The sequence below is a fragment of the Geospiza fortis genome, unplaced genomic scaffold (assembly GCF_000277835.1).
Source record: "Geospiza fortis unplaced genomic scaffold, GeoFor_1.0 scaffold146, whole genome shotgun sequence".
Classification (NCBI taxonomy): Eukaryota; Metazoa; Chordata; class Aves; order Passeriformes; family Thraupidae; genus Geospiza; species Geospiza fortis.
The window spans coordinates 735089-750336 of record NW_005054455.1 but is presented as its reverse complement, the minus strand read 5'-3'; the positions used below and the strand labels follow the sequence as shown (position 1 = coordinate 750336).

The following is a 15248-nucleotide window of genomic DNA, read 5'->3' as shown; positions in this document are numbered from 1 at the left end:
AATTCTTTGAAAGCAAATCAAAATGTAAGCATAAGAGGAATGTCGCTCTTGTGTCTAGGGAGCAAAGAAGGGTCTCTGATCACACACGGACCAATTTTTGGTGATAGTTAAATTAAGGAAAAGAAACCAGTGCTCACAGAGCCCAGCAGATTTCAGAGCAGCTGCTGTGGGAGCAGCCTGTCTCATTTTTCTCCCATTCAGAGCTGCTCATGGTGGCCTGGTCTCAATTCCATGCTGTGGTAGGAGCTGGTGTGTGTGGAGCTGGATTCACTTGGAGTGGCTCTCACTTCTGAGTCAGGGGTTTTAGGAGTGGACAGCAGGACAAGCAAAGGAGTTGGACACCCTGGTGAACAGAACCATGTCAGACTTGAGATCTGCCTCACACTGCCAGGACTGGATCAGGAAAACCAGTTCAGTATCTTCCTCAGAGCAGCATTCAGGGAATTAAAGAGAAAAGAAAAGGGAGGGGAAAGGTGTCATGTTTCACAGAATCACCAGGTTGGAAGAGACCTTCAAGACTGAGTCCAACCCAGCCCTAACACCCCAACTAAACCCTGACACCCAGTGCCACTTCCAGGCCTTTTTTAAACACACCCAGGGATGGTGACCCCACCACCTCGCTGGGTAGGCCATCCCAATATTTAGCCCTCAAAAACCAGGAGGGGAGAACAGATAAATTTGTACCATCTCTCACCTGTCTCACTTTGACAGAGGCCAGCCCAAGTGTGCAGTTTGAATTTCTCTCCTCTCAGGCTCAGTTTGTAGCTGGTGACATTATTTGATATCCAAAGGCCTGTGTGTACATACCTGCAGCACTCTGTGCCTGTTGTACATTTTTGACAGTGATAGCCTTCTGCTGGGTTATAAAAATGAAATTATCTGAATTGAGAAGGTGTTTTTGTCTCACAGCCTCTGTGTGTGCCCAGAGGAGCACAGGAGAGCACGAGGGGGTTTAGGAGATGCTCATTCCTGCCTGATCCCAGGGCTTGTGTGACACAATTGCTGCTGGCAAGGAGCAGGGAGGGACAGGTCCTGTTGTCTGTGTGAGCACTTGGGAAAAAAAAATCAGAAATAATAATCTTCAAATAAGCTGACAATTCAAAGCCTGGAGTTTCTAATGAGCTGTCAGTGTATGTAAAATTTGTGTTTATTCTTAGGGTGATGTGGCATTGCGGGCTGAAGGATTGATTTCCAAACCCAACCTGCTTCAAATCTTCAAGCCCACAAAGGTTTACATGTGTTAGGGATGAAAGCCATTCTGCCAGGCAAAGTGGTAGAAGGGGAAATAGCTTGTAGAAGTAGTTCAGATTGCTTTTCTGAAAAGAGCGAATTTTTATTTGCAAAATCAAACTAGAAAACTCACAAAAGTTCCTGCAATAAAAATGTTCTACTGTTACAGTAAAGGCTGGCACATCGTGGCCTATTCTTCCTGCTTCAGCACGATATCTGGGGTGAATGCAGCCTTCCAAAAAAAAAAAAAAATAGAAAAGAACGAATCCATTAAAGCAAACACTTCAGCAAAGGAGTGAACTTTATTCAAAGCTGAGTGAGCTGATACTGTCTTATTCAGCTCTTTGTTAGGGAGGGGTTGGGTGGGGAAGGCACCACAGCAGCCCCTGTCCCAGAGGGTGCTGGGGGGAGAATTCTAATTGGGACGTAAATCGTGTTTGTGTTATCAGCAGGGCTGGGCTGGGGCTGTTAATTGGCATGCTGAGATCATTTGGAAATGGTTGATATAACACCGTGGTCCATTGAACAGGAAGCTCTGCTGTTTTCACAGTTTGATAATCAATGCATCACTGCACTCAATTCCTTTCCAATGTGTGTTTGTTTGTCCTGTTTGCTTAATTGAACAGCTGGAATTACTGTTACATACAACTGAATGTTAATTCATGGAAGAGAATTTTGCTTCTTCATTATAATTTTATGTTTAAATTGGAAACCTATGTAACATTAAGTGTTAATTGAGTGCACAAATTCATAGGTTTAATCAACCAGGCATGATAAATCATATTTTGTACAAAAAAAGAATTGATTATTAGCAGAGTTTGTCTTTTAAGTTTAGCACAGCTTTGTGAATATACATACACTTTGTTCATATGAACAATTGCTGCTTAAAAACTTGGAGAAGAATCCAGTAATGTCTTGTAAAAAAGCTTACACTGATCAATAGAGTTCATTGCTTTCTCCTGATCTCTGGGACAAACCTTAAAAAAATCTGTGGTGCTCCATTTTGCTTCACGATTCACCGGAATATTTTCCTTACCATTTCACTGCAGTATTCCCCATGCATTTAACCGAACTGCAGCATGACTGTACTCTTTCAATCGTTGTCAAATGTTGCAAAATGTGCTGGAAGGTGCCATGGCAATGCAGTTAGAGCGTGAGTTTGTGTTTCAGGGTGGTTATGCTGCCTACCGGTATGCCCAGCCTGCCACTGCCACTGCAGCTGCCTACAGTGACAGGTAAGAGCTCTTTTCCTGCTCACAAATATTGGACCAGTGGAAGTTGAAGTTGATTCTATAAATTTGCCTTGTTGAAGTCTCATAACTGTCTTGTTGCTCTGCAGATAATTGTGATCTCTAAAGCAGGCTGTTTTATTATAATCCATGAATAGCCATAAATTGAGAGACTTTAGGCCTTAATTGAGAATCAGGCATGAGATGTGCACATTCCCAAGCTGTAGATCATCCAGTTAACGTCTGTGACCCTTGTACAATGCAGATAAATAAATGTACAGATTCATGATGGTCTGCTACGAAGGATCATTATTTGTCTTAGGAGTATTATTTCAGTTGATTTAGAACCTTGAACCTATTGAGTGCCCTCAATTCTCATTGACATTGTTTTTGTCAGTGGAAATTGAGAATGAACTGTGTCTAAGCTTGAAATGGAAAACAGCATTTTTTTTTTTCCATTTGCTTTTTTTCCCAGGCATTTGATTCTTTTTCAGTACTTGAAAAAAAAAAAGAAAGAAAGAATATTTTTCTTTTGCTCTGTATTTTATCCTCAAAATGTAAACCACATTCAGTGGAAACAATATCAGTAATGGAAGAACATTAAAATCTGCACATTCAAAGACTTAATTTTTATCAACTAAGAGTGATGTCACATACATTAGTGTATCTTCTTGAAAGATGGATGTTGGAATCCCTCAGAAGTCAATGTCTAAATTGCTGTTGACTTCAGTAGGAACAGGATTTTATCAAATTGCATAAAATTAAGTCTTTGCAGTGTGTGGACATGATTTTGTAATGAGAAGGAGGATTATTCTACATTTTCCTCATAAAATTCACCTTAAAATCTATTCTATCTTTAATATTTTTCAAGTCCTTGAGGAGTGTTCCCTTCTAAAGGGAGGGTATATTTGGTGGCAGAGACACACAAATAATTTTCTTCATGATGGCAGTGAGAAGTAAGGTCACGCTTCTCAATACCTGATACAAGAAAGTTTTCCCTTGGAATCATGGAAATAATTTCTTAAGCCTTAAATACATATTGAAAAAATTCTTTAAATGCTAAAATTAGTGTTACAAATGCTTCTGTTTCTTAAAGAAGTCAAGAGATTAAGAAATTCTAGTGCACAATTTCTTAGATCGAAGCGCTGTTCATGGATTCTTTATTTTTAGAACCAAGTCCCATGGTATGAATGTTACAATGCTATGCATGCATATTTGCCTTTCAAGTGCTTATTCTGGGTAATGAAGATATATTTTTTTAAAGTTATGTGAATAAAGTAATTTGCATGTATGGCTGAGGCATGCTGTGTCAGACAGGTAAGCAAGCTACTTTTTATTGATTTTGGGTCAGTGATATCAAGTAGATCTGTGCTGTGTGCACTTTGTTGGCAATGTTGTATTTCTACTTAGGGGAACCTGCACAGGTGAAGTGCTCCTCAGTAGTTTCATTTCATTTCCACAAAGGTTTGTTAGCATGTCGCAGCTCTAGGGTTTTTATGTGAGCTTTTCTGTAATGCAAAACAACTCCTCCTTCTAAAAACCTACTAAACCAAAAGGACAAAATTCTAAATAACCTCCTGTGGTGAGCCAGGTTTTGCCAGCTATCTCTCAGGTGTCCCTGGATCATTTTATAGGCTGTTTATTTCTTTTAATTAAACCTATGCATTACACAGAGAAACTGAACAATATCAAGCTGAATTTTAAATGCTTTAATTATGAATTGATGTTACCTTCTCATAAACCAGATCAAAGGCTGAAAGATAAAATATCAGTTGGTCACATGTTCTGCTATGGGCAGAGAGTCAACATCACAAAGAGTTATGCTGCCAAAAAGGTAAACGATTTGTTTAGGAAGATAGTGCTCTTAAATGCTGTAAAGAAAGCTGGAAATGGCTTCAGTAGTAATGCAGTTGTTACAATCCTTAATTATTTTTTTGAAAAAAATTGTCTAATTTTCAGATACACTTTCTGTATAATTAGAATTGCAATAACCTGTCTTTGCTTGCATAATTTTAGATATCTTAAATGAATTTTATATCTTTTGGATTTTTTAAATTTATTTTTGTTTTTAAATGTGGTTAACCCTCATCTTCAATCTGCTTGCCCCAAATGAATATGGTTTCTTGTCTTAATTACAAATCTCATAACTGAATTTCTTTACCAGAGTATCCCAAATCTAGCATTGAGAACAAAACAAATAACAATCTGCTCAAACATTTCTTTGCATGTGGGAAACTATGTGCAAACATGGATACCTCTGATTATTCACAACTGCAGTTTGTTTAATTTGATTGACTTTTTGTTAATTTTAAAATTAATTTAATTTAGTAACTTTTGTGAAATTATTAATATTGAAGGAGCTGAAGTGTACTTCAGTACCACTGCTTGTATCTGCTCTTCTTAATGTAATTATCATCTGCTCTCCTCTCACAACACTGAAAATTCCACATCTCCTTATACACTTATTTAGTGTTCATATGAACCCCTATTTAATTTAATTACACATGAGCTGCACTTACTGCTTGTATAAAAAATGATGCTCAAAGAAATTGAGTACCACTGAAGCAGTGACATATAATGGAAATACTACTTCATACTAATTTTAACAATAAGGAAAGCTTTGGGTTTTTTTGGTCACCACTCATATCCATTATGAATTGCAATGTTCCATATTTGAAAGGCTTCTTAATTCAGGAGATGGAAAGAGGAAATCTTTAGATTGGAGACATGTTTTGGTAAATTAAAAATAAAGGTTAACAGAAAGATTTGGGACTGCAGAATCAATAGACCAAGTCAATTGATAATGATCAGTGTGAGAGGGCTCTGTTTGAAGAAATGCAATGGTATCCTTGTTTGTCACAGTTGGAAATGTTGCTGGAAATAGGCGAGGAACAGATATACAGGGGAGAATCATGTGGCAAGGAAATACCATTAAACCAATCAATGCAAACCCCAAAGTATTTATCAAGACAGATCATGTACTCCTAAACCCAATTTCACAACAGGGGTAGGCGTGGCAGATCTCTCCAGTCATTTTTTAGGATCACAAAACAAAAACAACAAAGAAACAGGTACATTTTGTTTTATTTATGAAGCAATAGAATCACTGGATACAAATTCTGATTGCAATTTTTATATTGTGTGATCTATCATATATTAAATTGCACGTACAGATTTGAAGGTCTTTGCAGAAGTGGATCCAAAAAATTTATGTTTAACTTGCCAAGATTTAAAATATTTCTGATAAGTTTTCCAATTAGTATAAATCCTAAAAGGGGACCTATTGGTCTAAATATACTCTTCATCAGTCTGGAACTTGCCTGGCAAACTCTCTAAACTGAGCATATTTGGAAAAAAATAATTGTAAAGATGCGCAAGAGACACTAAATCAGATGTCAATAAAATGTTTGTACAGCTCTTATTCATCTTTCATGGAATATTAAAAAAAAAATAAAAAATAGTTAGATTTCTGTCCAAGTCTGAAGAGAAATTAGCAAGGTCATCCAGTTTTGTATTGCTGAGGTAGAAGGAGTCGGAGCATGGCAGTGGGGCGTATTCTCATTTTGTCATTGCATGTTCACTTGGTGTTGCTGGTATGTCTGTAATGCTGTACTGGATTTGACAGATCCATCACATAGCTCAGTGAATGGCTTGCTTGAATTAAGCCTATGGGCAGACTTATTCACATTGATTGGCTATTGGTTTTGTGTTTTATGATTTGATTCTTGCACCTTCGATGGGAGTAAGGGCGATGTTCCTTTTTTGGCGCGTACGAACGTTGGCAGCGGTGTTTGTGCAAAATGTGTCTGGGAGCGCAGGGAGCAGAGCCCTGGCAGGAGGGAGGCAGCCCTGGCTGAGAGGCAGAGCCCCAGCCTGTGCTGCCTGCTGTCCCCGTGCAGGGCCAGGTGTGTTTATACATGGATGGTGCTGTATCCATATATACACACGCGTTCCCATCCATCACACACACTCACACTCACACACAGAGGGTGCTGCTCTGAGCACCATCCCCTTCTGTAACACCAAATTTCAACCTCACTCCAGACTGTGGGGATATTCCCACTGACCACTTTGTTGTCTGGATTAATTCCCTCATCACTGGAAGCTGACTCTCTTTTTTTTTGCTTTTTTTTTTTTTAATAGAATAAGGCATATTCTGAAATATTTTGCACTTAACACTTTCTAGTAAAAAATAAGTTTTGGTTTTTTTTTTTCTCCCACTATCAATTTATGTTACATGTTCTGTGGTTATACCTAGGGTTTTGTGAAATTTGAGAGAGAAGGTTTTGTCATGTGGAAGTTCCATATCTTCCAGACCTTAAATCTTACTCCTGATAAAATCCTGATATTCTAATAGTTTACGTTTTTAACATGTCCATGTGAAGCATTCAGTTTTTAAAAGCAATAGTGTCTACAGAAATACTTTAATATATTTTCCAGTTGTCTTTGGGCAAGTATGTTACTTGATATTTGTGCTCAGATTATCCTAAAATAGAATAGGTACAGAATTGATTTAATAGTAAACATGCTCATTAAAGAATGAAAGTTTAGAATGAAGAGTAAAAAACCACAAAATATAAATTGTGAGCTTCTATAGCTGAGGGGGGTTTTTATTATGTTGTGGACTATATAATCTTCTATTTTATGATTAAACAATGAAAACCACTATATTTTTATTCAAATTATTTTCTCTTGTTGAAGATTACTAGAGATATATACTAAAAATTAAGGTTTTGATTGCATATAAAATATAATAGCATCTTGAGCTAGAATTTAATTTTCCATTAAATAATTTTACAGAAGCATAAATGTTTTAAAATCTAGTACCTCATTCATTTCATGCTTGTGCCTTCTTAGATTAAGGACAAAGAGTTTCTCTACACAGTTTCAGTTTGTAAAGGAATCAGGTTGAAAGATGAAAAAAAATAGAATATAGTGGTAACTTTTCAACTTCCAGCTGGAACCCTCCAACATTTGTGTATTTTGCTGTCCCAGTGGAATCTTAAATGGAAAGGTTTGGGGGATGATCCATAAGGAGGAATTGTACAGCCCATATTGTAGGTTACTCAAATTCTGACAATGAAAATGTTCAGTCAGCACCTTGGCTGGCTACAGAGGTTGTGCTCAGCTTTTCTAACAGCAACAGAGAATATATTTAACACTTCTTCTGCAAATGCTTAGGTTCGATGTGGTGATGTTTTATTAGTCTAGTTTGTTGTTTTGTTGTTTTTTTTTTTTTCCCTGGATAATCCTGTATGGTAGCTAAAGCTTCTTTATTCCCTGTTATTGCAAATAAAAATCAAATTATTGACTTGGCTGTTAGAGAGAAGTAGTGGCTTTGGCCATCTACCTCTTAGAACTTTATGCCTGTGTGATCTCTGGCAAACTAGAGGATCACTGGAGTCATGTCAATATTTCATAATCCATTTTCATCCCAGTTCATTCAGAGTTTTGGGGATGACTGGAGTATATGACTCATAGTGTAACCATAACAGTACCTTTCTGTGAAGAGTTAGAAAGTAAAAATGGGTGAATATGAATAAAGAAAATGTTATAGGGACAAAAAAATCATCAAAGTGTTTGAAATTCCACGAGCACAGACTTTCATGTAGTACATTTTGACAGGAATTTCCTGAAAGGAAAATATGTTGCATAGGGTACTTTCCAATAATTGAAGCATAGCTCGTTCTAAAATATTGCAGATATGACATTTTTGGGGGAGACTCAGTGAGTCACATTTAGGAAAACATTTTAAACAATTACATTTCCTAAAAACATAATCTTCTACCAGTTCTAGGAAGCTGCTTTGATGTTTGAATACATTCCTCTACTGGGTGGAATTAACCTGTTTGCTGGTACTCTGAAGGCTTGATTCACCTGTGTGTAGTTTGACTATTCATTTAATATCCAGGAAACTGCTAAAACTCCTCCACCAGTTCAAATCTGAGGGGATACAGTAGTGAAAAAGCTTGGTGCTACTGCCCAGAATTATGGCAAACACCAGTTATTAAACTTTTGTTGTGTCAGAGCTGGTTTCATTCATACCCTACTTCTGCTTCTCTTACTTTTAATCTCCATTCTCACTCACTGCAGTATCAAGGGATATTTTAGGAATCCCCATAAACAAAGAAAGGCTTGGCTTTTTCTGTGAAATCTGCTGTGACATCCATGCTGGAAATTATGAAGAAAAAACTGGGATAGAAGGTAGAGGTTAGACTAAAGCCCAGATTTCCATACCTGGCTTCCTGATGTGCTCAAAGCTTAAGGTGCTCAGTACTTTTGCTGCCAGGTTCTTCTTGAGCATAGGGAGAGCTGTTAAATGCTCATTGTGTTAAAAAAAAATAAATGTCAGCACACCTATTCTGACATTTACATCTCAGTTTCAGTATCCTCTCTTGGTTTATCTCTCCAGCTTATGTCTGGTTACGTAGCCTGACTTTTAACTTGGGAGTTCCTTATTCTAATGTAAAACCTCATAGTAAATAACTGTCATTATGAATATGTTATTTAATGGATTTTCATACGTTTTCTCTAAAAGGAGGGAAGGGAAAGGACTGGTTAACATTTTTAAAGTAGGAATTATCTCATTACTAGCTCATAAAAACTTCTTTGCTCTTAGAGGATATTGGAAGAAATTGCAACTTTAAAACTTTGCAGCGTTGTACTCAGCAGGGTGGATAAATACGGAGTTGGGGAGTTACTAAAACATTGATTCCTGCTCCAGCAGACCAAAACTGTTACAGTCCATTGGGTCACTGCCTGTGACAGGATAGACCATAACAGTTCCTTTGGACATGTCAGTGGCTAATTACACACTGCTCAGTTCTCAGATCATTGCCTTGATAGACCACAAAGAGGCAGATTAGAACGTGCTCCAAGGGTTGTCAGCCTGAGTGCTTTAAACCAAGGAGGAATTAAGAGCACTGTGCAAGAGGAAGGCAGAAGATAAAGGAATGAGATGTTTTAATAAAACTGGGATGCCATGGGTGTAGTCTGTATGGGTTAGTGTCATTTGCAGTGTGCTCTGGCAAGGTGATGAAGTATTAGAAGAACAAACTTTAAATAGCAATGTTGATGAAATTAGTCAAGAAAGAGGCAATTTACACTCTTGCATGTTTTTACTGTAGCACTTCATACCTCTGAGGAGCCTAAAACATTTCATTAGGTATTTAAATAGATTTTTTTTTCATATTCCTTTGGGCTTGTCAAGCTGCTGATACTCTAGGAACCCACCTGAGGCAAACATCAGATTGTAAGAATACTGCAGGAGCAGGAATAGAATGTTTATCCATGTATCCTGAAGAAATTTTAGTGAAAATTGCTGTAGGGTGTTTAATATGCATGCATTAAAAGAAAAAAAAATTAAAGTAAGGACTCTGAGTAAACCAAACATGTACCAGCTTCTAAAGTTCGTTTTGTTTTTCTTGAATGAATTCTTAAATAATCCTGGCAAGGTTTTCATGTATATGGTATTTTAGTTAAAATAGGAAAAAAAAATCCTGTCAACTAACTTGTGAAGTCATTCCAAGCTTAATAGACTGTAAAGGGAAAGACTTTTTATTCATAATTGCTGAAGTTTGTAATTATACCTCTGTATGTTAGGAAAGTTATAGTGGATAAAATGGTGGCTACTAGTAAACTGTAATAATTGCTATGAAATCAGAAACAAATATAAAGTATGTTTTTGAGGCATTATTTTAAGGATGCCATGATATACAAAGAGAACAAATCCCTCAGTTAAATAAATGGATATTTTTAATGTATTTTAGTGAATAAAATACTGATTCTTTATGCAAGGCTGACTTAAAAATCCTCTTTGCCCTAAAGAGAATAAACAATATGTCCAAAATACAGTAATAAACAAATTTTTCACATATAAATATTAAGACTTCAAATATAGCCTTAATTTAGCAGTCCTGGATCATAATGACATCGATTTATGTTGCTGACATGGAGCACTTCTGAAATAGAATTACTGCACTTCTTCCTCAAGTATTTAATTTAAGTGCCTAGACTGTGTTAATCACACTAAAAGGCCAATAATTTTAGAGCAGTTCTGCCATTGAGATGGGTGTGAATTCTTCTACAGATTTGTGTGGTATTCAGAATTTCACCTCTTAGGTTTAGGTTTTACTTTAAAATGTCCAGATTTACTTAAAAATCATGTGTTTCTTTTGCAGATGAATATTCATCTTTAGACTCTGTATATTGCATTATTAATTACAAATGATTTTATACTAGGTATAATATATTGAATGATCATACATCAGAAAAATTCCACTGATGCAGCAGGTGATATGAGTTAGACCCAAGTCTATTCGTATAGCTCTGATTAAAAAAAAAAAAAAAAAAATCAGGAAATAAAATTTGTAGATCTAAAATATGAAAGGTGAGAGACCTACAGATTTTCCCACTGGTTGTGACACAAGATATTGTCCACATTGTGGCAATTTATTAAAAATAAGCTTTTTCTTTTTTTTTAATGACAGTACTAAGTTGGAAGGTTGCATCTATTTGCTAGAAATTTTCTTTACACGACTTTGAGCTGATGGAAGGACAGAGGGGGGGTGTTTGTATCCAAGACACTGCCATGGCAGAATTATTGCATCCACCCTGAGTGCAGGGTGGACATCCCTCCAATCTGCTTTGCAGCAGCACCATTGGACTGTGCTAAAAGGAATCTCTCTGTTCCAGAATTTGAGTGGGCTGTTTAGCTAGTTCAACATCAGGGCTAAAATAAAAATGCCTGCCCATCTGCTGGGGAAAGCCTGAGATAAGAATACAAATTATGAGAAAGCACCTTCTGTTGACCATTTTTCCCTTCAGGTATTTTTAATCCCTTTAGGTTTTTGGGTTGGTCAGTTGGTTTTTTTTTTCTCTCTGAGTAAATGAAATAATGCAGGCATATCACTGAGCTTGGGGATGCACATTTCCATTGGTTTCTAGAAGAGATGGGGGTTTATTTTTTTCTTTTCATTTTTTTTTGCAATTGCAAAAGTACTTTTTGGTATTAAAAGAAATTATTTCTGGTCAAGAAGTTGTGTGATTGGTAGCAGGATAAAACTTAATGAGATGTTTTGTTTCTTTTCTCTCTCCTGCTGTCTTTGGCACTCTGAATTTTGGTAGAGACATCCTGTCATTGGCTAAAGCACACAGAAATGTCCTGTACTGAGCACAGAGAGGACGCAGATGACAGCAGTGCAGAGGTGATGAATGTGGCAGGGCAGTGAAGGGCTGGGCTGAGCTGCCTGGATCAGGGCTGTAGGGCCAGTTCAGACACCCTGGGGCACTGGAGGAGCTGAGGGGGACACAGCACCTTCTGCAGTGGCAGCTGAGCCCAGGTAGATGGAAGAGCTGATGAGCTTTAGTGTTTTCTATGCAGCAATAGTTATAGAAATAGCTGCGCTTGTTTCTTTGGAGTCAGGGTTTTCCTCTATCTGCTTCCCAGGCCTGCCTCAAAATTTCAGGAAAGAAATGGTCAGGGATGATGGATGTAGGGGAGCATTATCTTGTGATGAGGAAAGTATCACTCAAGGAAAAAGCAGAGGACCTTAGTGAAAGCCAAATATCCACATCTTCCTCTCTGTCTTGGCATCATCGTTGGTTAGGTTGAACAAGAAATTCTGCAGAGAAAAAGAACCTGACATTGAAGAAATCAGTCTAATAACCTTCCTAGTGCACATCAGGTCAAACAAGTTACTGTTAGTGTTGTTGAAGCTTGATACCACATGAATTATTTATAGTTTTATTCTTATTTCTTTCAATGTATCATATAGGTATGGCTGTGAAGTTGTTTAGCTGTCTTTGTGTTGTGATTCAAATGCTATGGGTACAGTAATGTACTTTGATCTTACAGTAATGGGAATATAAAGCATGATAATAGCAAAATCAACCTTCTAATTATAGTTATTATGCTAATATTAAAAAGTTTAAATTCTTTGATAGCTTTGTTTTTTAAATTTAGGACACCAGCAGGAAAGAGTTAGGAAGGACTTCATAAAATGATTATAAAGGGGAACTTTGTCCATCCTTGAATATTGCAGAAACCATTCAAGGAGCCAGCAGTCAACTATATTTAAATTCATAGTGAAAAAACCCTCAACATCAGAGTCCTCACAAGAGCAGCAAAGTCTCAACATTCAGAGCACGAAGGAAATCTATAATAGCTTTAATAATATAATGGAGAAATATACAGATGTACCATGTATAACTGCTGGGAAAAACCCTTGCTGCATGGGATCCTTGGGGAATATGGTCTGGAGCAGCACCAGGAAGGGAAGTCAGTGCTTTTGGTTAAGCTGCAGCAATTTTACCAGCTGAGATTCTGATCCCTGTGTTCTAAATACTGGCTTTGTTTGTCAATCCCATGGCGATCCTACCAAAAAAAGTCAACTGATTAAATATAGTTTAAACCTTCCCACTGTAACTTCTGTTCAATATTGTGTTTGCCTTCATCCTAAATTTTGATGTTCTGGGGCTCTGCACTACTTTCAGCAGTTGCTGTGTTTTTGGGTGGGGGTCTGAACTTCTGTGCTAGGCAAAATTATTTCTGTCTAGTTTTGTTAAGTTTGTCAGCAAAGCCCAGGAATTCAGGTCTACAAAGCATAATCACTGTATGTTAGTGGACTATAATTTCTTTTACATTTCAAATTTCCTAGAGCCAGTGTGATTAATTTCTTAAAAATCCCTTTTGACCTCTAGTATTCCATTTTAAGGAAGCTCTGTGTGCTGAGAAGGAAGGATTGGAGACTTCAGGGAGTCATGGGTGAAATTAGGTGTGTGCCAAATTGTTGTCTCAATCATGTGCTCTGTGAAACACTGGTGAGAAGTCCAAGTGCCGCCCAGCATTTTAGGGAGAGGGCACACAGAACACTCACTGGCCCTGTGTGTCCTGCACAGGTTTTTGACCCCTAATTACCTCAGTTTATAAATTCCTAGACACCTCTGAACACCTGAGGAGCAGCAGGGCCAGTGACTGCAGGAGAGAAAGGGGGTGGGAGGCTGGTGCTTTTGGAGAAGTGGGGGCTGGTGCAGACACAGGGGAGCTCCTCCTTCCCCAGGGCAGGATGACTCCATGGAAACTTTTAGAGGAAGCACTCAGGGTAGCAGTTTATTCTGAACTTAGGCTGGAATTGTGTTTCATGATAGTCACATCCCCCAAGTCATTAAAAAAAAAGTGTCTGAGACCCATTCTCTGAATCTCTTCTTGTCTTCCACTCCCAGGTTCTGAATTTTCCATTAGTGAAGTGGGCAGATCACTTATGGGTCAGGTATTTCTTCACAGAAGTGCTTGTGTATATTAGACAGACATAGAAAGGACAAGGCTCAGGCTCCAGTGATTAGAGAATTTAAACCCCTCAATATATATAAAATCTCTGTTCTATAGTATGGAATGTTTTCACCAAACAGCTTCAAGAAGAGAGAAAGAAAGCATGTAATGTATTGGAAATGGAAAAGGTCTGCTGGATAGAAAGAGCAGGTGCCAGAAGAGAGAGGTTTCTGTCAGATGTGGGGCCCTGGAGGCACACATTTGTTACTGCCAAAGGGACTACAGGGAATGGAGCAGAGGAAATTACAACATATTCAAACCTTTGAAGATGGTGTGATGCAGGTTCAATAACTACCCCAAAGGAAGAAAGCACATCTAAATCACTTAATAGTACTTCTGTTGTCTTCCCCTTCTGTTCTTGTTTGAATTTAGGATATATATCAAATGCTTAAACATTTTTTTTTTCAAAATTTAAAACCGTCTTTATTACCATACTGGTAAAAAATGAGTTAGTTTTCAATTTGCTAGAAGAGATAAAAATTGATATATGGGCTTGAGAGAAGCAGTAGTATGCAGAGTGTTTGCCCTTGGGAAGGAGCTGCTGGGATGGAACTCAGCCATTTGGAGTCCCTGCAGCACAGATTCCTGACCCACACTGTCTGGGAGACATCAGAGAGCTCAGACTGCCAAGAGGTGCCACTCCTGCACTTAAAAGGATTGCACTTAGCCCAGGGTGTGAGGATCTGGCAGGTTGGATATATCCAACATTCAGGTCAATGTATTTATCATGTTATCCTTTCAGGTTTGTTTAGGTTTGTTGATTTTTTTTTTTTTTTTTAATCTCACAGCCAGTAACAACTTTTAAAATTTTATTTAAAAAAAGAAAGTTCCTTTTATTTAAATTGGTGTTCTCTTTTACATCTGAAGTATTAACCAGTGAACAGTAAAAATTTGGTCCTATACTTTCACTGTTAATGCACAAATTAAATTATGGAAGTGATTCTGTATCTTAATTGAGCAGGGCTTATTGTATAATAAAGTTGGGTCTGCTTACAATTCCTGCACCTTTTTGAATCATTTAAAGTGTAGCAGTGATGAGGAACACTAAACCAGCCTAAAATGCATCATGAATTTTCATCATATCCTCCTTGTGAGATTGTCAAGCCTTGTATGCTCGGCAGAGTTGGTGCACAGAATTGCTCCTTAAAGGGAACACTCCACACTTGCTGGGCACTGGGCAAGGTGAGCTGTGCTTTGGCGCCTCTGCTCCCCTCCTGCTTTAGGGCAGAGGGGATCTGGTGCCCCACAGAGCCAGCTTCACTCCTAAGGGCCCCTTCTGCAGCCTCTGGGGCGCCCACACCGAGGATTAACCCTTGCTGTAGCCATCAGCTGGGATACCTGGGATGCCTCTGATGAGCAATTTCCCCTCTGGGTCTATGTAAACAGCATTGTGGAATTTAGCTAAATAACTCCTGCCACTGTAAGAGCATTAAAGCCATCGAAGTGCTTAAGAATTTCTA

At 38.0% G+C, this 15248-nt stretch overlaps 1 protein-coding gene across 27 annotated transcripts in view; it reads left to right on the top strand.

Moving 5' to 3' along the window:
* Positions 1-15248, top strand: part of RBFOX1 (RNA binding fox-1 homolog 1) — a 667961-nt gene that overhangs the window by 634807 nt on the left and 17906 nt on the right. For all 27 annotated transcript variants that reach the window (XM_014309823.2, XM_031062663.1, XM_031062661.1 and 24 more), the window contains one exon: positions 2401-2465. In XM_014309823.2, the coding sequence (XP_014165298.1) occupies positions 2401-2465 (65 nt within the window). The remainder of the gene's footprint in view (positions 1-2400; positions 2466-15248) is intronic.